The 26,016-nt window shown below is 40.7% G+C and overlaps 1 protein-coding gene across 10 annotated transcripts in view; it reads right to left on the reverse strand.

Annotated features, from left to right (window-relative positions):
- Positions 1-26,016, reverse strand: part of St7 (suppression of tumorigenicity 7) — a 257,335-nt gene that overhangs the window by 129,000 nt on the left and 102,319 nt on the right. For 5 of the 10 annotated variants that reach the window (XM_023705054.1, XM_023705051.1, XM_023705050.1 and 2 more), the window contains exons 2-3: positions 15,994-16,076; positions 3,592-3,663 (exon numbers count right to left, since the gene is read on the reverse strand). In XM_023705054.1, the coding sequence (XP_023560822.1) occupies positions 3,592-3,663; positions 15,994-16,076 (155 nt within the window). Of the gene's footprint in view, positions 1-3,591; positions 3,664-4,966; positions 5,048-15,993; positions 16,077-26,016 lie in introns of those variants that run through there. The other 5 variants (XM_004644856.2, XM_004644854.3, XM_004644855.2 and 2 more) reach the window with 2 other exon arrangements.

Consider the following 26,016-nt stretch of genomic DNA (forward strand, 5'->3'; position numbering starts at 1 on the left):
CCAGCACCACATGCCAGCCAGCCCCGCCCCCTGGTGGACTGAGCTGGCCACACACACACACACACACACACACACACAAATAAATAAATAAAATTTTAAAAAAATAAAAATAAAAAAAAATAAAAACACAAAATGAAAGAATCACATAGTTTACGAAGTATTCCAATTGTTGGCATTTTATATTATTACATATAACTTTTCAAAGAAAAATTCCTTTAAAAAAAAGTAAGACCTCCTTAGAAAAATACTGGTTTTACTGAACAAAAGCAAAAAAGGGAACCAGGCACTGTGGTGCATGTGTGTAGTGCAGGTTCCCATGGAGGCTCAAACAGGAGGATCACTTGAACCTATAATTCAAGGCCAGCCTGGGCAACACAGCGGGACACCTGTTTCAGGAGAGAGACAGAGACAGACATAAGGAGCAAGAGCACGTGAGGTCATTTCTTGCACCGGCGGCTGAAACTTAGCACTGTCTTACTTGCTAAGAAATGCTTCATGAACACAAGCCTTCGGTGTAACATTAATGGTTCTTAGTTCACACGCTTACCAATACATACAACGGATTGCTAAAGAGGAAAAATCGATTTTTATTAATAAATGGCAAGGATATTGATGCTCATGTGATTAGACTAAAGTCAGGACTTCTTGGACAGTGGAAAGCAAAGGACCACCCCAGACCCTTTTGTTTGTGTGGTACGAGGGAGTGAAGCCAGGGCCTGTGTGTGCTGGGAAGTGAGCTCCCGCTGCGCTGCCAGCCCAGGCCCTCCTGGCCTACAGCCCTTTCCTCTGCACTGGACACTTCCCCATTGCTGTCTGAAGTTACTCTTGTCCACATCCTCTCATCTTTCTCTGATTAAGAATTTGTTCCTTAAGCACTCATAAGTGATTCTACAGATGACATTTAAAAATTAAAAACATCCAGAATCTCACAGGATAGCTACACTATGCTTGCAAAATGTAGAATGGCAGAATTACCATTATCCCTCCTTACTTCATACAAGCAACATAAAAGCAACTCTTAAAGTTACTTTGGGCGATAATGTAAAAACTGGTATTTTCTGTCTTTTGTTCTACTAGAACCTTCTAAAATGACAAAAAGTATAAATACCAAAATAAAGTATTAATCAAATCAAATGTTTCTCATCCTATGAGAGGACACTTTGATTTAATCCCAAAATGTTACTCCTTAAGACTATATAAATTTTTCACTGGAGACATGGCGGCAGCAGCAATGATGGGGTGTCAGTAATACTTTCTTGATGGCAAACAAAATTATGGTCTCTTTCATAATAGATCAAGTAAACTATCATAGTATAATGATAGTAATATCAATTACATTTTTGAGGATCTTCAAAAAAAAAAAGACTATATAGATTTTCACATTAAAGCATTCAAGTCATTTCTCCGGACAGAGTAGTGACACTACAGTATGAAAGTTACGGAGAGACAAGGCACGTGTAACATTCAGAGTAAGTTTTGTTTGAAGGGGGAAGAAACTTCAAGAACGGTAAATTTATAAAGCACAGGTCCAGAACAGATTTTATCCAGGTGATCTACTGATCTATTTGGACACCAGTTCCTTTGACTGTAAAGCAGAAATCATGCGTATTATTTATCCTCGAAGGTCCTCTGTTTTCACACCAACTCTATGTACAAATACTTTTTTCAGTGTCTGACACATAGCTGGTTCTCAAAAGTAACAGCAGAGCTTCTGTTTATTATGTCAGTGATGCGCACGGCCCCAGGGGGAGCAGACGTCACCTGCTGTGAGGCAGCCCGCTGTTGCTGCTCCAGTTTGTCTGCATCGCATCTTTTCTGTGAGCAGGCTGTCAGTAAAAATCCATGGGAATCACAGGGACAAGGGATGCTTTACTACTCAACGAAGTCCTCAAGAGATTCATGGGTTCACCACTACTAAAACCACAGGTGGACTCCGCAGAGTCCAGATCCCTGCTCACAGAACTGGCAGTGTCTCCAGTCACTGGTGGGAGAGTCCCCCTCACTGTGTCTTTGTTGTGCTTTCCCTTGTCCCAGGAGCGCACCTGCCAGACTGCAGTCCACTCATTCTGTCCCATAGAAGCAAGTGCTCCTGATCAGTCACCAGCTACGTTTTAGGGCTACAAAACCTGGTTCCTGCCACAAGAAGTCCACATTACATACCACAATGCCCATCGCAGGCTGCTCCTGGCATGTCTGCACCCATCACACAAAACACCTTAAGATTCTTCAGACTGCTCAGTTCCTCTAGCACAATCATAAACATCAGCACCAAAAGGAACCCTAAAAGACTACGTATGACATTCATTTACAGAGAGCACATATTGCCCATCATGATATAGTGACCCTACCCAAGTCGCTCAGCTAATCTGTGGCTTAGCCTGAAGCCCTGACTCTTCACCATCATCTTGTCAGACCTCTTTCTGTAATGGCCTTGCTTCGTGTAAATAAACACAGACAGATGTAGCCTATCAGTGTCTCCTGACATTGTCCCTCTGTGCTTCCTTAGTTATAAAACCAGTCCAGAAGTAGTCTATCAAACATGCCCAGGAAGCTCATCTGAAGGGACAAATGAATCACTTTAATTGAACATTTGCATTTGAACAGAAGATAGACCTTCTACCCACTATTTCTAATACAGGAATAATAAACCTCAGAAGAGAATGAGTTATTTGTACAGCTCTTTGGGTGTAGGGAGTTTTGTCAAGCCTGTCATATCAGTATAGCCCTGCTGTGTACAACACTAGTACACAGAAGGACCACTGTCCTAATACGTACTGAATGAACAACTAGGAAAGGAAGAAAGGAAAGGCTTCAAGACTTCTGAAACTTCAACGTAAGAATCTTCCTTTTATCCCAGAATAGATCAGGTTTTGGGTAAGCATGTCAAAGTACTTTTAAAAGGCTGCATAGATCCAAAAAAGCGGATGGTGTTACGTAAAGTACATATATTCGGTGTCATTCTGAATTCTTTTCCCTGGCATACACCTACAATGTAAACAGGAAAGCTCTTATAAACAAATTTAGATTTTAAAACTTCCTCACGGACATGCTAGTAGCTCCAAGAGCCTGACACAGTAGAACAAAACAGTTTCAGATCTGCCAGATGACCAAAACTTTAAAATACAGGGCATAAGTTTACAGGGCAGGATTTGGATCAGAGATAGAACATTTGCCTAGCATGTGCAAGGTACTGGGTTCATTCCTTCATACTGAAAAAAATGTATAGATGCCCTCCCCACACACAGACACTATTTAGTTTTAAAACTTTAGTCCCTCTAGGGCCAGGGAGATAGCTCCGTGGAGTAAGTGCTTGCCTGGCACGTGCAAGGTCCCGAGTATGCATTTCTTTAATACGAGACGTGGGTGGGGGACGCTCTACACTAGCTGGCCACGCCGGAAGGCTGAATGCACGGATGATACAGTTGACCTAGTTGATATACTGTCTAAATAAACAGTGGAATCATAAACATTTTGTGCTCATTTTATTATTGAAAAATAGCTGGGTGTGGCAAACACTTATAATCCCAGCTACTTTGGAGGCTGAGGCAGAAGGAGTTCAAGGCCAGCCTGAGCAATTTAGCAAGACCTTACCTCAAAATGTGATGTCCAGTACTGAAGGGGAGCAAGGATGGAAGGAGAAAGAATCCAGTGAACAGAGAGAAACTGAAAGAGAATAGACATGATCAGGAAGCATGACTCTTAAGGGGCCAGAAAGCACACTCATCCTACAAACCCTACCTAGAAAGGTCTTTCTCTAAGACAGGAAGAAAGAAAATGACAGAAGACTAGAGGGAGACACTTCAGGTTGGGAAATGGGGTGTGATTTGAACTGTTCCTCAGGGAAGGCAGTAAAGGGGGAAAAAAAACCAACTAGGTGGCACAGATGTCTGAGAAGGCAGAGACAAGCTTTATCTTCTGGGAATGAGGAAAGTGTCACCCAAATCAAGAATGTGAAGGGCCAAGGATGTAGCTCAGTGGCAGAGTACTGGCCTGGTATGCACAAGGCCCTGAGTTCAATCCCCAGTCCCACCAAAAGAATGCAAAGGCTGTGGAATTATTTGGATCTACTTTTTTCAGAGCACAAGGCCAAAATCTACACTTCAGGGCATAGGTTACACCTGAACAGCACTGTGGGCAGGGGTCCACGCCCAGTGCTGTTCCAAGGAGCACAGGAGGAGGGCAGAGGCCTGCTTTCCAGGGGGTCCACAAGACAGACTTCACCCACCCTAAGGAAACGCAAGTCTGGAAAATGACACACACAACTGAGGCCTTTAATTCCATCTTGGAGACTGTAAGATTGAACTTTCTCATCTAACAAGTCTTCTTTTAACTTTTATGTTCTGTATGTAAAACACTTCATGAGCCAGGGATTTCCCCATACCTTATATTCTTCCCCAAAATGTTTCAAAATTCTCAACAGAAAAATTAGTAATACTACATCAATTCTATTAAATCCATGGAAAACGCAAATAAACCCAAGCCTGAAATTAGCTAAGGAATAAAAGATGTCGCCAGAGGATGGTAGAGACCTAAGAGGGAACGTGAGGCCTTCTGGCAGGCTGCTCCTAGGTGAAGCCTACCATAATGACACCTGCACCAAGTCTTCAAATACATCTCCAGAGGCAGTTTTTTAGCAAAAGATCATATGAACTTAAGGGGAAAAAACAAGGCAATAGGAATGTATCGTAGTAATATTTGTAACCTTTTCTAGTTGCCTTTTAGATTCCTACATGTTATATCGAGTATATCCTTCCCTTTATGCCCACTGATTGCTTTTGATTCCTTACAACAGGCCTAACTTCAAAAGAAAACAAAAACAAAGCAACCTGCAGCTTCTGTTTCGTTTATGCGCCCCAAATGGTCTCCTGCTCCCAGTGTATGGTCAGTCCCTCCTCGGCCACCTGTTCCCCTCAGCGTTTGCCGGACCTACATGAAGAACTGGTGCTTGAGCTCCCCCTACCCGTACCTGGCCATATGCTGCACAGGTTTTAAGAAAAAGCATAGGAAGGTAAGGCAGTCTTCCAGGTCAAAAGCCAAGGGCCAGCTGGGCACGGTGGTAGTGCCCAGAATCCCAGCATTTCAGAAGGTGAGGCAGGAGAATCTCCACGAGTTGGAGCCCAATCTGGGCTGCACAGTGGGTTCAAGGCTACCTGAGTCACACAGTGAGACCCTGTCTCAAAATAAAACAAGGACAACAAACAAAGAGGAAGACAGAAGCAAAACAAAGAAAAGAAAAGGAGCCAACAACAAAAAGCCCTGGATCTGTCTCCATCTCAAGGTCTGTCTGTGCAGGATGAGATTCTTCACCGCAGCGCCAGCCACTGTTGCTCCGTGGGGAGGGTCACTACCCTTGGGTGAAGCTGCCGAAGCCCTAATGACAGGAGGAGCTGGCCGGGGTCACTGGTCCCAAGCCCTGCCAGTTCATGCTGTGACAGCACCTGTCATCTGGGCTCCTTCTGCAAAGAGTCTGAAGGAGGAGGTACTGAAAATGCATCATTTTAAACAAGCTCTCCAGATAATTCTGAGGCTAGTAATTTTCTCACTCACTGGATCTTCTGCTCTGTAAGTACTTACTGTGGCATTAGAGGTACGGAAAAACACAAATATGATCACTAGGCTTATAACACCTCTAGTCTGGAAAGAAAATGAATAACTGATCACACAAATAAAATATAAATTGTGGCAAGTATTGGTCCATGTTCTAGACTTGACCTAAGCCACTGCCAAATGGAAAAAGAAAAAAAACTTCTTCCTCAGAAGCTTGTTATCGTCTTCATCTCTGCTTTTCACTTTTCCTCTTTTCCTTTCCTTTTCCTTCCCTTTCCTTCAAGCTGGGCTGTGGGTCTGTTAACATGAAAATACAAACTGCTGGAACTACCCACGTCCCAGGCCACATGGCTGACAGAAAGATGTGGGGCACAGCAGCGGAAATCTACCTCCGGGCTTCCCTCCATCCTTACAGCAAGGCGATGATCTGAGCTAGCTACGTCTGGATGCTTCGTCCCTAGGTCTTTATTGGTAAGCTGGATGGCTGCTGGCTGCCCCCGCCCCAGCACTGCACTTGCATGACCTTCAAGCCTACTCACTCGGTTGGAGGCAGCTCTGTTCCCTCACCCACGAGCAGCTTACTCATCTCCTCACTTCTTCCACATCTATTCGTTAATGCCATCCACTCCAGTGTCCATGCTCGCTGACCGTGGCACACATCTACCTCCTTTCTCTGCCTGACGCTGGGTCTCCTGAGGAAAAGCATTAACTTTCATGATGAACCCAAGAAGCTGTAATCTGCTACTACTAAATGAGCCTCCATTCTTTCGCATTTTCCGCAAGGTTCCCCGGCATGCTGCCCCCACAGCCTCTCTCTCCTTCAGGGTTGCAGAGCAAAGAGCCAAGTTACTTCTTAGCTAACACAGCTTGGCATCTATATGCTGCTTGCCAACCCTCAAAGCCCTCCTAGTCAAGGTTCCCCAAGTCTATTTTCACCTTTATCCCTCAAATAGCCACTGTTATTTAGATAATCCATATATATGTGTATCAATTAAAATGCTCGGCACAGTGCCTACTTGGCAAGTATGAAGTGCTGAGTTCGATTCCCAGTACCAAAAAAAAAAAAAAAAAAAAAAAAAAAAATTAAAATGCTACCTGAAAGCCAGCTTCAGTTCTTATCTTTGGGTTGGAGTGGGCTGAAAAGACTTGTGCCAAGCAGGCAGAGGGACAGCAGCTTCAAGTAAAGCAATAATCTGAGGAGAAAGCTTCTGGAAGAATATGATTGTAGGAAGCACAAGTGCGACAGGTGTTATATACCAAACTCACTGCTGGTACCCACTTCTGAGATCAGAATGACCAGTGACAGCTGGTAAAATATATCACTATTTATTCTTAAGCCTATTAATATAGGAGGGAGCACTACTGGCCTAGTGACTTCAGTTTCTATGCAAATTTGTTCCATAGATGTTTTCTTCACAGAGAAAGTGTAGACGGGGGAGTGTTTCTACCTCTCCCCTACCATGACAGTGAACGGCATAATCTCCGTCTCCCACAGAGGAATCCCGAGGGCCCCAAACAGTTTCTCCGGAGGCAGCCTTGTGTTCTGGGTGTTCACAACAGGCTGGTAGAGCGCTCAGGGCACAGCTTTTAGGCAATTGTCTCCTCAGTGCCAGGAAACAAACCACTAAGCACTCTACACTCACAGTTACTTTGCAAAGCTCTTGGTCCTTTACCCGGCGCTGCGTCTGCCTAAAGCAGACCTGTGTAGCCACAATGGCTGCATAGAGAACCTACCCTGTGGTCATGTTAAGACCAGGAAAAGCAGTGTCAACCATCTTTAAAGCAGAAGCCTAAAGCTATCAAAGGTATTTGTTCACACTGTAGTTACTGTGTCTTCAGTACAGACCATTCTCTCTCTCCCTGCTCCTCTCCCCGCCTCCAGTAATGCAGACTGTGCACAAAGCCCTCACATTAGGTACAACCTCAGCCCTTTCTTACAATTTTGCTACAGTGACTAAGTCACTAATTTCCCAGGCTGGACTTGGATTTATGATCCTCCTGCCTCAGCTCCAAGTCTTTCAAAATCTTCTTACACGGGAGATTTTCCTCTGCTCCTTGAGTCCCATCAGTCAGGATATTTCCTCCGCTTCTGCAGAGTGCTGCAAGGAAAATGGACTATCAGACAGCCAAGAAGCGATCACCCAGCGGTAGCAGCTGCGCATCAGCCCAGACCTGCAAAGGTATCACAGGCTAGAGAAACCCGTTTCCTGCTAGGGGACTTCACCTTTCTTGGCTTAGAAAGGAAAATGACTACCAGGCTGTCTTATCAGAGTGAAAGGAAATAATCAACACTGCGGTAATTAATTTATACTCTGTAAGTCCACAGCACAGACTGCAGTGTGAAATTCAGACCTGTCATTTGTTCAGCAGGCCAGAAAACCAGCTGAGCACCAGAAAGGCAGTGAAATGAGTGAGAAAGCACGGGCTGTGGAACCTGAGGCAGCTGACTCTTCTACTCTGAAAGGCTTTAGCTAGATGACCCCCAGAAAAGTGCACGGACGCAAAGGTGGGAGTGCCGAAAGGCGATGAATGATGGGGCATTAGAGCCGGATGTGACTGTTAGACTGAGCTCTGATCCGAGGAGGCAGACCAGAGGGGTGTGGCCTGAGGAGCTTGCTCCTTGTTAAGTTCCTCCACTCTGCTTCTCCAGGGCCTGAGCCAAGCAGCTTTCCTCTGCCCCGGCCTTTCTACTCTGCTGCTGCACCTTCAAGCTGACCAACTGGGGACTGAAGCCTCTATAACCATGAGCCAAAATACGCCTTTCCTCCTTTAAATTATGGGTGCCTGGTATTTTGCCCCAGCCACAGAAAGTGACTAAAACACCTATTTAGCAAAACAGAAGCAACACTAGCAATCAGGCCACTTCACTGCTGTGCCTGCAGGTGTTCACGCAGCAAGGGCTCTGGGCCAGCCCCGACACGGTAAGCCTCAGCTAAGTAAGGTACTTAAGTAAAGAGACCCTGAAAGGGAGAACGCACACAGCCCCGCCTGCTGCATCAGACTGAGTTGCTGCCTTCAGGAGGAAGTTGTGGGCACCCAAGAATCCAATTTTTTGTTTAATAAAAAATATTCCCAAGATATTTTAGAAAGGAAATGTGAAAATATTATTTAAAATGTAAATGATAACCATTATATGGAGATTTATACTACATCCCTCCAACCTGCAGAGAGAGAGAGAGAGAGAGAGAGAGAGAGAGAGAGAGAGCGCACTTATCAAGCAAGTGAAAGCTTCTTCCAAGTTTGTGAGGTCCTCAGTTCATTTAGAATATTAAGGTAGGAACCTGAAAATGTAGGTTCTAGTCCTGACTTTGCTAAAACTAATCCTAAGAGGGTAGCCAGGACACTTTCTTTTCTTTCCTTGGGAATTATCAATTTTCCCTACTGAAAAAAATAAAGGGTTTATGCTGAATGTAGGATCCTAGGAAGTCAGGTCACCCAGGTTCTCCCCAAAGCAATCTCTCCTGTCACTCATCTCATCAAAACCGGCCTCTATTATTTTCTCTTTTTACTGTCTACCTATCCTTTGTCCTCTTCTATATAATTTTTGATTCATGCATAGGGCTAAATACCAAGTATATGGCTTCTTAGTGAAAATCTTCTATTTAATTAAGAAAATTAGAAACCTTTGGAATGACGGAATGGGGCGTGGTGGTGCATGCCTGTAATCCCAGCATCCAGGAGGGTGAGAGAGAAAGAACTCTGGGTTCGAGACCAGCCTGGGGGCTACAAAAGTGAGCACAAAGCCAGCCTGAACTGCATAGCAAGACATTGTGTCAGGAAGAAAGAGAGAGAGAGAGAGAGAGAGAGAGAGAGAGAGAGAGATTAATTGATTGATTTGGAATGACTCATTCCTGTAACGTATTTAACCTCCCAACTTTTTTCTATAGTTTTCTGGCAAAACAGTTTATTCCTACTTCAATCCACCAAATCCTCTCTCATGCAGTTTTCCCCTGCCCTGAGTTCCCTACACTGACATGGAAGTTATTTTTCAGGGATTATCTGAAGTTTCTCTCTTCTTCATTCATTATCCTAGATCACACTTCAATATTTCTTTTTTTTTTTTTTTTCCTCTTTTGGACAGTTTATGTTATTCCCACACAGCTGAATAGAAAGAAATTGCTAAAATTGATGGTATCCTAAGATACTAGTTCCTAAACTCTAGGATTTTAGTCTATTCAAATTTTTTTCAACTCCTTTCTCCCATTAACAAATCTTATGCCTAATTTGATGTTGCTAAAGTTTCTTTACCGGGGCTGGGGAGATGGCTCAGTAGAACAAGTGCTTGCCTGGCAAGCACAAGGGCCTGAGTTCAATCTTTGGTTCCGCAAAAAAATAAATAAATAAATAAATAAAGTTTATAAAGTTTCTTTACCTAATAATTAAAACAAAATAATACCACCCTAATGTTAATTATTGAAACTGTCCTACCGATTTGATTTGAAACTGTCTCATAGCTATTTATCAATAAAATTATGGAAAAAAAATACCACCCTACATGTAACTATCATTTCAGAAAGAGATTTAAATATTAAACAGGAGGAACATAATCTTAAAATACATTCCTTAAATATAATCAATTAAAATTATTTTTCTATACTTATGAATGACTCTATAATGTTCTCATTTTTTCTGTCGCTATGAAACAGTGAGGACTCTGAAAACACATTAATGATTGGCAGTTCAACATTACCATGGTACAAAATACCACAACACATCTTATTTTATTTTTTAAAAATATTTTATTCATTTTAATGAGAAAAAAAGGTAAAATAGCAATGAAACAGTTTCAAAACAGGTTAGTGAGATAGTTACAATAATTAATACATTGCATATTGTTGTCTTCATAGTTGTTATTCAGAGGACAAGATGTAGACATGATATCTTGACTAAACATAATTAGTACAAACCTTTCCACTCATTGAACAAAAAGAAAGTAGCTGTATATCTATCCTAACTGCCTTGTGGGTTATCTCCATTGTTTAAAGCATCTGCTTGGGCAGACTTAGGCTCAGGGGACTTCAGTTCAATCCCCACCTCCACAAGCTGCACCAGACCCACCCTTAAGGCACTATGAGCTAGCCAAAACATTAAAAAAATTAAATTAAATTAAAAATTATGGGTGCTTGCCCATTAGCTCAGTTGTTTAAGTGCCTGCTTAAGCAAAGCAGTCAGGCTCAGGATTCTGTGGTTCGATCTGAGATCCTCGTGCCTCACCAGACCTGCCCTGAAGGCATCCTGAGCCAGTCAAAAAACCCCAAAAAACCAAAAAATCTTCTATCCTATCTTGTATATAAATATATAAATATACATATATATTTTTTTCACTACAAAATATTTACTATATCCCCCTTTTTTTGTTTTGTCAGAGATGGGTGTTCCATGGCTGTCAGAGAAACTGTATTTGGAGAGGTCTTTAAAGGATTTTTTTTCACACTGATGCCAGGCCAAATATTGTAAGTACTTGAATTCAGCAAATTAACCCCATATAATCCAATAGTCCATAATAGTAGTGAGCTACCAGCGTAACTGGCAATTGTCCAAAGTTGTTGACTTGAGCCTTTTACAGCTTAGCATATTAATATACTGTTACTTTTTATACTTCATGGTTACACTTTTCTGCTGGATAGTTAAGACCAAGTTAAAGCAAGGCCTATATAACTCAAAATGTAACTTTTGCTATCTGACAAGGGCCAGTCAAATCCCCTCAGGATTTACCCTGGAACCATGTATAGCACCTTGTAGATCCTTTGTCAGTGTCAGTCATCTAGATGAGTCACAGCCATTGCTTGAATAATTTGCTCTCTGTGAAAGCCTGAGAGAATTTTTTCTGTCTAGGTGACTCTCCTTAGGCACACTATGCATCATTGATCACTTTCCTCTGTGGCCCCATAATCTCCTTGATCAGAAAATTTGGGACACCACTTAGTTATAGGATGTCACAGCAGAGGTTCTCTTATGTCCTGAGTCCTCACTGACCTTGAAGGGCTACAGCCAAAATATTGGCTATTTTTGTAGCCCATCTAGCGGTCTAATTTTTGGACTGCAAACTTTAGTGAATAAGCATCCAGAAGAGAAGCTTACTGATATTATTATCCTATAACAAGATTTTCTCCAAATTTGTGGGTTGTCTTTTCCTTGTTGGTAATTTCTTTTGACATACAGAAACTTCTCAATAAGAGAAGGTCCCAGTTGCTAATTCCTTGAAGTATATCCCATGCAGTTTGATTTTTGTCCATGAATTGTTTGTCTACCCCTTCTATGTCTTTTAAGATTTCCACCTACTTTCTCTTTCAGGAGATTTAGTGTTTCTGTTTTAATGTTTAGATCTTTAATCTACTTTGAGTTTAGTTTAGTGCATGGTGATAGACTGGGTCAAGTTTTCGGGGGGTTTTTTCGGTATTTTTAGGGAACGGTCTATAGGATGTTCAAGGTCTCATTACTAGATCAGACGCCTAGTGACTCTCCTCTTTACAACCTCCTAAGTTATGGGATTACAGATGTGCACAACCAATCCCAGTCTCAATCACCAGCTCAACATACCCCGGGGGGGGGGGGGTAACAGGCAAAGCAGGCCCAGGGATTGAAGTCCTAGCCCCTGTGCCTGCTTGCAGGTACTTTAATCCACTGAACTATTTGACCAGCTCAAGTTTTTCCAGCATCACTTGTTAAAGAGGCTATCTTTCTTCCAGTAAGCATGTTTGGCTCCTTTGTCGAAGATAAGATGGCTGAGTGTGTTCATAGAGGCCTCTGCATCTTCTAATCTATTCTACTGATCCTCAGGTCTTCTTTTTGCCAATATCATACTGATTTTATCACAGTAGTTTTGTAGCATAATATCAAGTCAGGCATTGTAATGCCTCATGCCTGGCCTTTGTTGCCCAGGATTGCCTTGGCTATTCTAGGTTTCTTCTGGTTCCAAATAAATTTTAGGAATGATTTCCCTAGGTCTGTGAGGTAAGTTGTGGTATTTTGATAGGGAGTGCATTAAATCTGTATAGCAATTTTGGGAGTATGCCCATATTCACAGTATTGGTTCTTCCTAGCCAGGAGCACAGAATATCTTTTGATGTTGTGACATTCTCTACGATCTCTTTTTCCAGAGTACTGTAATTTTCACTGAACAGATCTTTTACTTCTTTAGTTAGACTAATTCCTAAATATTTCATTTTCCACACTGCTATTGCAAAAGGTATCCTGTCTCTAATTTCTCTCTCAGGGGGTTTGTTGTCTCTCTAGAGGAATGCTACTGACTTTTAGGTATTGACTTTGTATCCTGCTATGTTACTGAATTTGTGTATTAATTCTAGTAGCTTCTTGGGCCGGGGCTACTAGTGGAATAAGCCCTTGCCTGGCAAGCACAGGCTCCTGAGTTCAATTCCCTGGTACCGAAAAAAAATCTAATAACTCTAGTAGCTTCTTGGTGGAGTTTTTTGGGTCTTCCAAGTAGAGTATCATGTCATCAGCAAATAATGATAGTTTAACTTTCTTTTATTTCTCTCTCTTGTCTAATGGCTCTAGCTAATGATTCCAGAACGATATTGAATAGGAGTAGTGACAGAGGACATCCTTGTCTTGTACCAGATCTGAGAGTAAAAGGTTTCAGGTTTTTTCCATTTAGAATTATGTTAGCAGTTGGATTGTCATAGATGGCTTTTATCAGATTGAGGTAGAAGCCTTCTATTCTAATTTTCTGTAGGACTTTGAACATGAATGAGTGCTGGACTTGTTTAAAAGCCTTTTCTGCATCAACTGAGATGATCATGTGGTTTTTGGATTTTGCTCTAATGATATAGTGTGTTACATTTATAGATTTGCATATATCGAACCATCCTTGCATCCCTGGGATGAATCCTACTTGGTCATGGTGTATGATCTTCTTGATGATTTGCTGTATTTCATTTGCTAGGATTTTAATGAGGATTTCTGCATCTATGTTCTCGAGGGAAATTGGCCTGTAGCTTTCTAGTTGTGTCTTTCCCTGGTATTGGTAACAGTATAATACTTGCATCTAGGAATGATTTTGGGAGAATTGTTGCCTTTTCAATTTCATTGAAAAGTTTGAGGAGTGTAGGGATTATATCTTCTGTAAATTTCTTGTAGAATTCAGCTGTGACTCCATCAGGACCTGGAGTTTTCTTTGTCAGTTAAGTTTTTTATTACATTTTGTGTTTCACTGGCTGTTATTGGGTTATTGAGAGTTGTTATATCTTCTTGATTCAGTTTTGGTAATTTGTACCTTTCTAGGAATCTGTTCATTTCTTTTGTGTCTCCGATTCTGTAAAAGTAAAGATTCTCAAAACAGCTATTGATGATCTTCTGAATTTCCACAGGGTCAGTGGTAATTACACCCTGTTCATTCCTTATTGCTTGAATTTGAGCTTTTTCTTTCCTGTTTTTGATGAGGTTAGCTAGGGGCTTATCAATTTTATTTAATCTTTCACAGAACCAGCTTTTTTTTGAATTTTAAAAAATCATTTTATTTCAGAAAGTTTGACACTTATTTTTAATAATTTTATTGAGAAACAAATAACAATGAGATAGTTTCAAAACTGATTAGTAGGACAGTTTCAATACTTAATACACTGCATATTGATGTCTTAGTCATTACTCATTGTACAAGATGCAGACATGATATTCTGTCCACAAACACTATTAGAACAAATCTTTCTATTCATTGAATTGAGAGAATGTAGCTGTATATCTATCATAACTATTTTGAATATACAGATACAAAATGGTGGTTCATCTGTAGCCGCTTTTTTTGTTTACTTTTGTCAGACAAGGGTATTCTGTTGTCATTTAAATATAGGTGTGTGAGCTCAGGAAAATATTCCAATATAGTCCAGTAGTCCATAATAGTAGTGGGTTTTCTGTAAGACTGGCAGTGTGAGAAGTTGTTGACTTGAGCCTTATATAGCTCAGCATATTAATATGGCTTTACTTTTTATACTTCGTTTTTATACATTTCTGCTGGATGGTTAAGACCAAGATAAAGCAAAACGTATATAACAAGAAATGTAGCTTTTGTATCTTATAAGGTCAGTCAAATCCCCTCAGGATTTATCCTGAAACCCTGTACTGCAGTTTGTAGATCCTTTGTCAGTGTCAGCCATGTGGATGACTCACAGCCATTGCTTGAATAATTTGCTCTTTATGCAAGCTCTCTCCATGTGACTCTCCTTAGGCACACTCTACATCATCAACCACTTTCCTCTGTGGCCTTATCATCTCCTTGATCAGAAAATTTGGGACACAACTGAGTTACAGGATGTCACAGTACAGGTTCTCCTATGAAAAACAGCTTTTTGATTCACTAATTCTTTGTATTGTTTTCTTTGTTTCGATTGCATTAATTTCTGCTCTAATCTTTATAATTTCCTTCCATCTTTGGGCTTTGGATTTGGTTTGCTCTTCTTTTACTAGACATCTAAGGTGCAACATTACAGTATTTATTTGTTCCCATTCTATTATCCTAATGTGTGAGTTCACAGCTATACATTTTCCTCTAAGAACTGCTTTCATTGCATCCCATAAATTCCAGTAAGTTGTGCTTGAATTTTCATTGAGTTGTAGATATTGTTTAATTTCATCTGTAACACATTAGTTGCTGAGCAGGGACAACACACCTTATTTTAATGCTTTTTAATATACTCCCCCTTGCCCGGAGTCAGTTTCTGTAGCCAGAATTAAACTTTCTACTTGAATTTCTACTGATATAACCATATTGCTGTGGCTTCTGCTCATACATTTTCACATTCCTAGCTCAGTAACATCAACTTTAAACATCTCATACTCTGAGTTCAACAGCCCATGCAACACAACAAACCAAGGTGAACCTGGGTATGGATACTCTCATCAAACAGAGGCAACCATTACCTGCATAAAGTAATGGAGCCATATAGATGATAATCATATTACTTTTTACCTGTTCGGAATTCTTTTAAGGGAAGAACAAAGAAGTAAATATAAACTTGGAGAGAAAAAAACAATGGAAGGTAAAAGTCATTAGATTTGCCACACTGGATTTCAACACACTAAAAGAAACTGAGCTATACTTCTACTGATTTTGATTATGTCCAATAATCCATTTTGATGAGGGGGATAAAAATATTTTTAGCTGAAAAGAGTGATGCTTATTTTATAGCATTTTAGACCCTAGAATTTGACATAGAACTGTGTTTTCCCTTGTTTTACGTTTTACTTGTATCTGTCTTGTCCTGTCAGCAAAAATAATCTACGATTACATAAACATTCTTTTACACATACCTGTGAAGTGTCCAACCCGGGCTGTGAGAGGCCAAGGACTACCCCACCTAACATGTACATATGTACCAGGCAAACAGCTGCAAGCTGGCCTTACATATCAGTCCAGACTTTTTCTTGTACATACAGTAACATATATTAGTAATAAGCATATTTTTAAATGGGAAGGATTCCACCACTTACCAAAATAAGTCCTGATATTAGCGAGGAAGTGCCTGTCAGGGCCACATAGAACTTCGGTGTTAATGTGTTCAAAAACATGCTCACTGGAAGAAACAAAAATGAGAACAAAAAATGTGTGAGTGTGTAAGTAAAACAATCCTTTCATTTCTTTTCTGGTGAAATCATTCTTTTCTGACAAGAGTTTTTAGAACTATAGCAAAGTCCTATTAAAATGATTAACTAAAAGAAAAAAATGATTATTATTATACAAGCTCAAAAACTAGATGTCATTATATACATTAGAAGAAAATAAGGTATGTATAAGGAAAAAGAGCAGCTTTTCAGTTTCTAACTCTTGAATAGTTTAATAAATACACAATCCCTGAAGGGTTTAATCATATATTCACTGGTAGGTACCTTCCATGATCAATTCCCATCACTCTGATCATATCAACTTTATAGTTAACAGGGTAATTATGTATCTTATGAATTTAAGAAACTATCAGTCACAAAGAGTAAGTCCTCCTACATGTGTTTTCTAATGTATATTGTAATGAACCAATAAGCAGTATTTCAACCTTACAACAAATGGAAAACAACTATACAACTATCAAGTATTACTATACTATGGCGACCCTAAGAAAAAGAATTGGCACAAATCTGCATGTAACATTAAGGTAGAACACTCATCAAAATAACTGGACTAAATGAAGGAAAAAAGGCTAAATACCACGTATTGTGGTTCATATTTTCAATCCCAAGCTCCCTCAGAAGCTGAGGCAAGAGGATCACAAGTTCAAGTTCAGCCTGAGCAACTTAGGGATTTATTAAGATCTTGTCTCAAAATACAAATTAAAGAAGGCCTGGAGATGTAGCTCAGTGTGAAGGCCCTGAGTTCAAATCAATTCCCAGTACCATGAAAATAAATAAACAAACGACTAAAAATAACTATTTTCTGTCAGGTACCTTCCTGATCAATTGCCTGGTCATATCAACCAACAATAGCTTCAGCGGGCTTTTTGGAAGGACATTTATAATTCTTTTCTTTCTTTTTTTTTTTTGCAGTACCAGGGATCAAACTCAGGACCTTACACTTATTCCACTGAACTATCTCCCTAGCCCCAGGACATTTATAATTCTTTATTGGACTTGTTTGTAAGAGGGAATCATATCCAATCACTTTTTGAATAAAGGTCTTTAGAAACAGCCATCTTGCACTCAGCCAAAAAAATAATGTCACCAAAATGGTCAAAGATTCCATGTGTACCCATTCAACAAATATTTCTCTCTGATTATGAATGTAACCATAAATAATGAATCAGACAGCTCTTAATCTTTAAAAGCCCACAGTGCATTTGGAAAACATACAAGCAAGTTTGATAACTGCACAGAAAAGTGCTATTTATAGAATATATAAACACATACAAGGGATATACCCTAGAGTAGGAGGTCAGGGATGATGTCCAAGAGAAGGGAACATCTCAACTGAGTCCTGAAGAATAGGGTGCAAATAGCCAGACTAAAAGGTGTAGAAGGAGGGATCAGAAGGCGACATGAGCAGAAGACACCTACGTCAAGGTGCAGCCGTGTAAGCACCTAGAGGGGGAGAGGTGCCATTTAATTCATTAGTTGTACAACCTTATTGCCTATTTGGCTAAAAATAGTTGGCAATTCTGGATGTAAAGAGTCACCAGTATTTGTCACTTCAGTCTACTTACTACATTTAGAGTTTGTAATAAAGCATTTTCACATATCAGAGAATTGAGTTCTCGCTTCAACTCCATGATGTCAGGATTATAATTCACCTCATTTCAGTGGAGGCTGGATGAAGATCTGAGCCCAAGTCAGCCTGCCCAGCATGCCCTTGGTATCACATCAGTAGCTTTTCTTTAGAGAGGGAGCTTCGAATAAATGACAATGTCAAACAGACATTTTTAAATATTGCACTTATTTCTATTCCTGACATTTAAAGATAAGTCTGCTGTGACTTTGTCATTTGTGTGTGAAGCACCAGGTTTGAAGGACAGGAAGCTACCCTGAGAAAGAGGAAAATAAGGTACAATATCCTCCATTAAATTAAGAGAGCAGTAAACTGCAGCCTACACTAACCGAAGCCAGAAATAGCTTGCATAGTTTCAGAGTCACTAGGAATAAGTTTTAAAACATGTGGGCTTGACAAAGTACCTAAAAATTGGATCAAGAAATTAAATAGGTTTTTTTTTTTTTTTTTTTTTTTTTTGGCGGAACCGGGAATTGAACTCAGACCTTTGCGCTTGCCAGGGAAGCGCTTATTCCACTGAGCCATCTCCCTGGCCCCTAAATAGGTATTCTTGAAATTTATAATAAGGTATAGCAGTGTTACCTCCGGACCTGTTGAGCTATCCAGAACAGATCCAAATAGCAAATAGGTAAACACTATTAACTTAGATTTGTGGAAAATAAATTCATAAAACTAAAGCACTATTTAAACTCAGAAACCACAACAACAAAAAAATCATAACCAGAAAGCTTTTGATTTGACTCATCAGGGCTCTTCCAGCAGACGCTGCTGGAGAACACTGTGTCAGCTGCTGGAGCGTACTCCCAGGCAGCGCAGCGCAGCGCGGAGTTCTGCAGACAGTGAGTGTTAACCCTGCAGTCTCATCACTTAATTAATGCTTAAAGGTGAAGGAATTCACAGGACCCCAAAAAGAAACTAGGGAAGAGCAGTGGTACTGGATTGAAATTTAAAAGACTTGGGAATTAGATTATAGAAGGCTCACTCAAGAATTACAGGCACGGCTCTGTGAAGTCTGTTGATGAAGAGCTGGCCATGTTTCTGGTTCATATTATCCTTCTTTTGTAATCTGGCATCTTCTATAGTGTGGAAAGCAGAGGAGACCCAGCTAAATGTGTGCATAATAACAGTAGTAGTAGTCACTATCACAGGAACATTTACTGGGCATCTTCTATGTGCAAGCACTATGTTAAAATGTACATACTTGGAGTGTGATTTGTCCTCATACTAAATGTGGATGATCCACAAAATAAGTGTTAGTCAATAAAATGGAGGTTTAACTAGATTATTGCTGCACAAGGTACTGCTAAAGTTGAGGGTGAAATGTGAAGGCAGTCATTCTAAATGCAAAGAAATTACTGTCCTTACAGTTCACCATGTGATACCACACCTGTGACTCTCTTCACTAGATGCTGTGGAATCGATCAATTCATCTAAAGACCACGGTAAAACCACCTGAAATTCTTTCCTTATTTTTCTTCAAGTCCTGTGACTACTGACAATCAGATTAAAGCCTAAACCATAATTTCAAGCATACTAGTTTTAAGTGCAAGAGATGACTACTGCCGACCACAATACCTCTGCCCCAGACACTAGGACAGCAAGGTGGCTAGGAAGTTGTCCAGGCTGTGCAAAGCGACATTTCCAATTCAGTTACAGAAAGCATGCAGAGTGTATTGTCTCTCAAAGGCATATTAAGGCAAGCATCTGTCCAGCAGGAACCTTGTCTCCTGCTTTCCTCCGATGTCCAGAGTGGCAGGAAAAACAATGGAACAGGTTAAGCCACCACTTCAATTTTTCCATGTGAGAAAGGTAATATCCTCTTTTCATTGTTGTTTCAGGCTCACTAACCTCCTTTAACTAATGATGCACATTCACTTCTGCCCTTCTTTGTTTACCAGACAACAGAGAATGAAAACTGAAAGCTTGAATTGCTTCAACAGCACACACACTAATTTTGAACCAATTTCCAGACTACATGGCTTTTATACTTAAGGAATTTACTCTTTTCCTCAAAATGACACTAAGTCAGACAAACCTTCAGGTAACCTGTGATGATCTCCACCCTCCTAATATCGCAACTTTATTTAATCCTTTTTTGTTGAGTGTAGCAAGGACCCAGGACTTGCTTTTAACAAAGAGCCATGAAAGATTCTGGCTGGGCAGCACACAGGGCAGAAGTACATCCTGCTAGCTGAATGTGGGGCTACGCCGGGCAAAGCCTGTGGCGACGCCCTGCAGACAGCCCCTCCAGCAGCCAGGAAGAAGCAGAAGTCCTCAGCTCCACAGCTTTCATTTCTGCAAAAGCTTCAGTAAGTCCAGGCTGAATATGCAGTCTGAAAGTGCAGCCTAGTCAGTGCCTCCGCTGTGTCCTTCTGACTGCTAACACACGGTACCCAACACCCTCGGCGCGAAAAAGGTAAGCTTTATTTTGGATCACAGTTGGTAGAGATTTCAGTCCGTGTCAGCAGGCAACAAGGCCTGTTGGCATGACAGAGGGGCATGGCACAGGAGGAAGAGCACACGGCATGACAGCAGGAAGCAGAGAGATCAAGGGAGGAGGAAGGGAGATACACTCTTGTACGTCACTCCCCCAGGGACCCCACCTCCTACGAACAGGTTCACCTCCCAAATTACATTTAGCTATGAATTCATCAGCAGACTAATCCTCTGCTGAATATCACACCCCAGGATCTAATCACCTTCCGAGACTCCCACCTCTGAGCCAGCACATACGGCTTTATGGGACATCTAGATGCAAACCATAACTCCATGTGAAACCAGGAAAACGTCACACCTAAGTCATTCACAGAAACTATGAGATAAATTCTGTGTGTGCTTCCGTTGGGAGCCATGGAAAATTGGTCAAATGTGTGAAAGCAGGACTAGGCCTCAGTGCCGAAAGCAGACAAACTATCTCAGTCCTGAGACAAGCACACTGACTGGTTAATGTCGGCTTTAGTCACTATGCAATCTTGTGTTATGTGTTACTAACTTTGCAAAGACATAAATAAACACCCATACTGTTGGGGGGCGGGGGCATTTCACCAACCAGGCAGACAAGTCACCACCTAACTGAGCTCTTGTCTTCTTGTCTATCTTTCCTTCATTTCTGCTGCAGTTTCTCCCCAGGTACAACGGACTACACTGAGAGACCACTGAGATCCCTATATAGCAGTATAAAACTGATGCGACCATTAACATAATTCATAAAAACGAATGTCACCATGAATACTTAATAATGCAGCACACCTGAAGGACTACTAAGAAAAGCCAAATCTATGTGCATTAAGAGCTTCTTTCTCAATTATTCAAAAATAAAATGTAGGGCTGCTGAGGTAGCTCGGTGGTCTAAGTGCCTACGTGACAGGCAAAAGGAGGACCCAGGTTCGACTCCTGGTACCTCATGCTGTGCCAGCCCCAGAACCCCGGGCACAACTTGCCAGCCCCAAAATGGGTGTGGTGGTACATGCCTGTAATCTCAGTGCTGGGGAGGCTGAGATAGGAGGATCACTCTAAGTCTGAGCTCCATAGTGAGACCCTGTATCAAATAAATGCATGCATACATACATACATACATACATGATTTAAAACTTTTAATGTTATTTCTACCTCTACTGCTATAACATACTATTGCACTCACTGGCATATAACAGTGCTTTAAAATCTGCTAATATTAAAGTATAAGCTGAGTTGAATATTTTTAAAACACAGAAATAGGGCCAGGGATATAGCTCAGTGACACAGCGTCTGCCTGGTAACTGCAAGGTCCTGAGTTTGAGTTTCGGTACCGAAAAACCCCCAAAATTGAAAACCAATCTTCATTATTCCCTAGCAGTTTTTCCAGGCATATTTTAAATATGCAACATTTGCATGTTTTTAAAAGATTGGTTTTACGTTCAAGCACATCATCAGTATAATGAGTACTAAAAACACACTGAGAGTATTTTTCCTCTCCTTTCATTGCTTCTGTTTCTCCTCCCCCTGGGCTTCTGGGGCTGCTAAGGTGTCAACTATGCGTACAATTCCATTTCATAATCCTGCGGTATTTATTGTTGTGAGGCAAAAGCATGGAAGGATATTTTCAGACCTGTTCCTATGGCAAGAAATCCTCGTAAATCATTCTGTCTACTCTTCTTTCGGCCTGGATGTTGCCTTGGCAACTTCACAGGTATCCTGCTTCTGCTTACTGCGCATCGGGCTCCATGTGGAGCGGAGCTGAGCACATTCCTCTTTCTTTTCTCAGCTATGATCCTAGAAAATAGACTGGAGCAAAACGTATTGGTCCAAACACCTCAGTGTTGTGTTCGCACTACCTTTTCCCTCGCTAAAGGGAAGCCATCCCCTGACCTTCCCTGCCAACGCCCAACGCGAAGGCAAGTGTGGCTGCCCAGAAGCCCTACAAGCCCTCAAAGGCCATGCTGCCGAATTTCGTATTATCTGTCTCTCGCTAATTACTAGTAGGCTCATAATGAGGAACTCCAGCCTGGTTGAGAATAGAAGAGAGTTTTGTCTATGTTGTACTATATTTCAGTCATTTAAGATGTGTTTTGAGAGTTGAAACCAATTTTAGGAATCTTTGCTTCTAATAAACAAGCATCAGGATGAAAAGACAAATGTCAGTCTGCAGGGACAGAGAACCCTCCCCACAGTTAAGCTGAAGAGAGTTTAGAGCGCCTGCCAAGATAACACGCTCTGAGCGCAGGCATCTCCAGCCTGCAAGCACTCATACTGTCTCCGCCCTCCAGCCAGCAGCGCAGAGGTACTCTGGTTTGTTTTGTTTTGTTTTTTGTTGGTTTGTTTTTGCAGAACCGAGGAATTGAACTCAGACTCTTGCGCTGGCCAGGGAAGCACTTATTCTACTGAGCCATCTCTGTGGCCCCGTACTCTGTTTTAATGATCACAGGACTAGAGTGCTAGGTGAGAAAGTTTTAACCAGCACTTCCCAGACTGCTGACAATAAACTCCATACAGAAATATAAATATGGCAAGACTAAAAGTGTTAGCCATTTAGAACCCTACAACTTAGTTTTTTGAGAGGCTTGCTGTTTAGCTCAGTTGCTTAAGCACCTGCATGGGCAAACCCAGTCACACATGGGGGACCGCGGTTCGACCCCCAGCTCCACATGCTACGCCAGACCCACCCTTAAGGCAGTCTGAGTCAGCCAAAAAAAAAAAAAATCCTTCTCAACTTTTGGGCCAGAGAGATAGCTCAGTAGAGTAAGTGCCTGCCTGGCAAGGACAGGGTCCTGAGTTCAATGCCCAGTACAAAAAAAAAAAAAAAAAGTTATTTGGGCTAGCTAAGGATTTACACATTAAACACCAAAGACGCCCCCCCCCCTTTTTTCTTTTCTTTTTCTTTTCTTTTTTTTTTTTTTTTTTTTTTTTTGCGGTACCGGGGATTGAACTCAGGACCTTGTGCTTGCAAGCAGGCTCTTATTCTACTAAGCTATCTCCCCGGGCCTAAAGACACTGTTTTAAAAGCAATTTCACACACAAAAAAACTTTCCAAAATGTCACATTTGACTGCATCCTTAAACAGAATATCCCAACACATTTCAACCTTTAATTGGCAGCTCTAAATTATCAAAATGAACATAAAGAACTATGCTAGCATATAGTAATGTTCTTAGAAAAAGGAGACATACTCTAGGTTATCTCCCTTCAAACCTCAGGGATCCTGTTGGGATGTTATTTTGAGACTTTTCACACTGCTATGGTATTTGACATGTTTATCAGGTATTAATTATTAGTTGTTGCCTTGTGCCTGCTTCAAACTATTTTCTCCTTCTTAATGTGCTATTTATAATATATTGCACATTCAAAGGCAGGCAATAATCTTGGTATTAAATCGATATTTACATTTAATATGTGCTAGAAACTGTATAAACTGCTGGGGTTACAAATTTATATAATACATAATTCCTGTCCTCAGAAATCCCTGGGGTTTGTGGAAGAATATAAATTAACAAGATATAATAATTTTGAGTATTGCTCCAAAAACACAGAATCAGTTCTCTTAATCTGGAAAGAGACAAAATATGCATCCAGGCTTTCTCTGAGAAGGTTACTGAGCACGACCCCAAACGATGTACAGCAGAATAGTGTACAATAAAGCAGGCAAGGGCAAGCAACCCTCCTGCAATCCTTGGCGCACATCTGTCTGTGCTCTGCATACAGCCTTTCTTCTCACGTAATGCTTGGTGGTCTGGGCAACTGGAATGACTGGGCTGTGGAGTTCTTAAAAGCTAAGGTGATACTGGAGCAGGCTGTAATTCATGCTCCGGTAGGACAGACGTAATGAATCACGTAAGAGTTTTCTTACTAGATCTGTGTTCACACTTGAGTGCTGAGAAAGGCTCCTCGCAGTACTGCCCACACAAATGTGCTAAGAGTTTTCTAACCTCTTGAGAGCAATTTGGTCACTAATTTCTCATTTACCCCTACTTTACTGAAAAGTATTACACAGAAAATATTGCAGAGACCTTAGTGGCTACATGCTGCAAGGCAGTAATTCATTACTTAATTGCTAAAACAGAGATAACTACCTAATAAAAGGGGTTAGTGGGGCTGGGAAGATAGCTCAGTGGAATAAATGCTTGCCTGGCAAGCACGGTCCTGAGTTTGATCCCTGGTACTGCAATAAACAAACAAACAAACAAATAAATAAATGGGCTTAAGGTACTGGCAGGAGTAAGCTGCTTGAAAATATAATCATTCAATCTAAAATGCACAGAAATAAGTATGAAAGCTTAGACTACTAAGAGTAACAGAACAGTCATCTGTATTCTAAAATACCTTTCAGTGAATGCTCTGCAACATTAAACAACATTTCATTCAATTAAAAAAGTTGCTTGGCTTATAAAAAGTATAAGACACAACTAGACACTGGGAATAAGACATACAATGATATGAAATTGACTCTTCTTTTAAGAAGGAAATATCCTGGCAAGCACAACGTCCTGAGTTCAATCCCTGGTACTGAAAAAAAAAAAAAAAAAAAGCAAGACCCTGTACCAAATAAATACATATATGGAAATTTAACATGTCCTCACAAATAACACAGAGCAAAAATGACACATACTAGAAATGAAGTATAGATAAAATTTAGAGGAAGTAATCACTTCTAGCAAGGTGGACCACAGAAGGTTAATGAGAGTGGAAAGTCCTTTATCCTGAGCTTTGAAAAAGGATAAATTTTGAATATGAGAAGGCAGACAGAAGAGTGGGCATAAATTTCAGGTAGAGAATACAACAAACAGGAAAAGAAGTCAGGCTGAAAAATAAGGTGGATGAGAGAAGCCGTTCAAATGCCCAGTCATGAAAAGTAGACTTCATAAGGCAGGTAGTAAAAAGACATTCACCATGTCTATAAAGAACTTTGACTAAGACAGTTGCATCTGGTAGTAATGGAGCAATGCACAAAATAGGCAGCTTTGGGAATCACTTTTGTGGGGAGCTCCTGTAATATCACTATATGAAAAAATTGGGTATATCAACTGTTGCAGGAATAGAGTCAAATGGAATGTTTTGCATTATGAGATAAAAGGGTGAAAGTCTGGGGAAAACTGTTCAAGTGAGACCAAGGTCAAGTTGCTAGTGACTGGACGCAGCAAGTAGTGAAAAAATTAAGCACACATTACTACTACAGCATGTGTGACAGAGAAAGGAGCTACCTGGGAATGGAGATGCACATCTGTAATCCCAGCAGTGGGGAGGGCGGCACAGGAAGACTGTGAGTTCCAAACCAGGCTAGACTACACAGTGAGACCCTATCTGGAAAAAGGAAAGGGAAGGAGTGGAGAGGGAACTGGAGGAGAAGGAAAAGAAGAAATTTATCATGAAGTGCTAAGTTAAAAAATATGTAGGTAAGCACTAAATGAGCTGATGAATGAATTATGAATATAAAACTCAAACCTATTCCATTGCAACAAGAACCACATTTCTAAGAAATACAATACTGGTTTATTCTTAGAGCACACTTTTTAAAAGCATATGGCTAATAATTACAAATTCCTCTAAGAGCTTCACTATGTATGGCTTTAAGAAAAATTAGAACTCAATAAAGAACTTCTGTTGACTTGATTTTGACCTGGACAATTACACAGGTCTATATTCTTGTTTTAATAGCTTGGTGTGACAAAACAAAAAGGAAGATAATAATTTGAGTCACAAAAGCAACTAGAGGCCACAGAGTAGTGCAATTCAAACCCAACTCTAAATTCAGTTTCTCATTTCATTACATTCTCCAAAAGTTCAATGACTAC

Source organism: Octodon degus, unplaced genomic scaffold (genome assembly GCF_000260255.1).
Source record: "Octodon degus isolate 3935 unplaced genomic scaffold, OctDeg1.0 scaffold00213, whole genome shotgun sequence".
NCBI lineage: Eukaryota > Metazoa > Chordata > Mammalia > Rodentia > Octodontidae > Octodon > Octodon degus.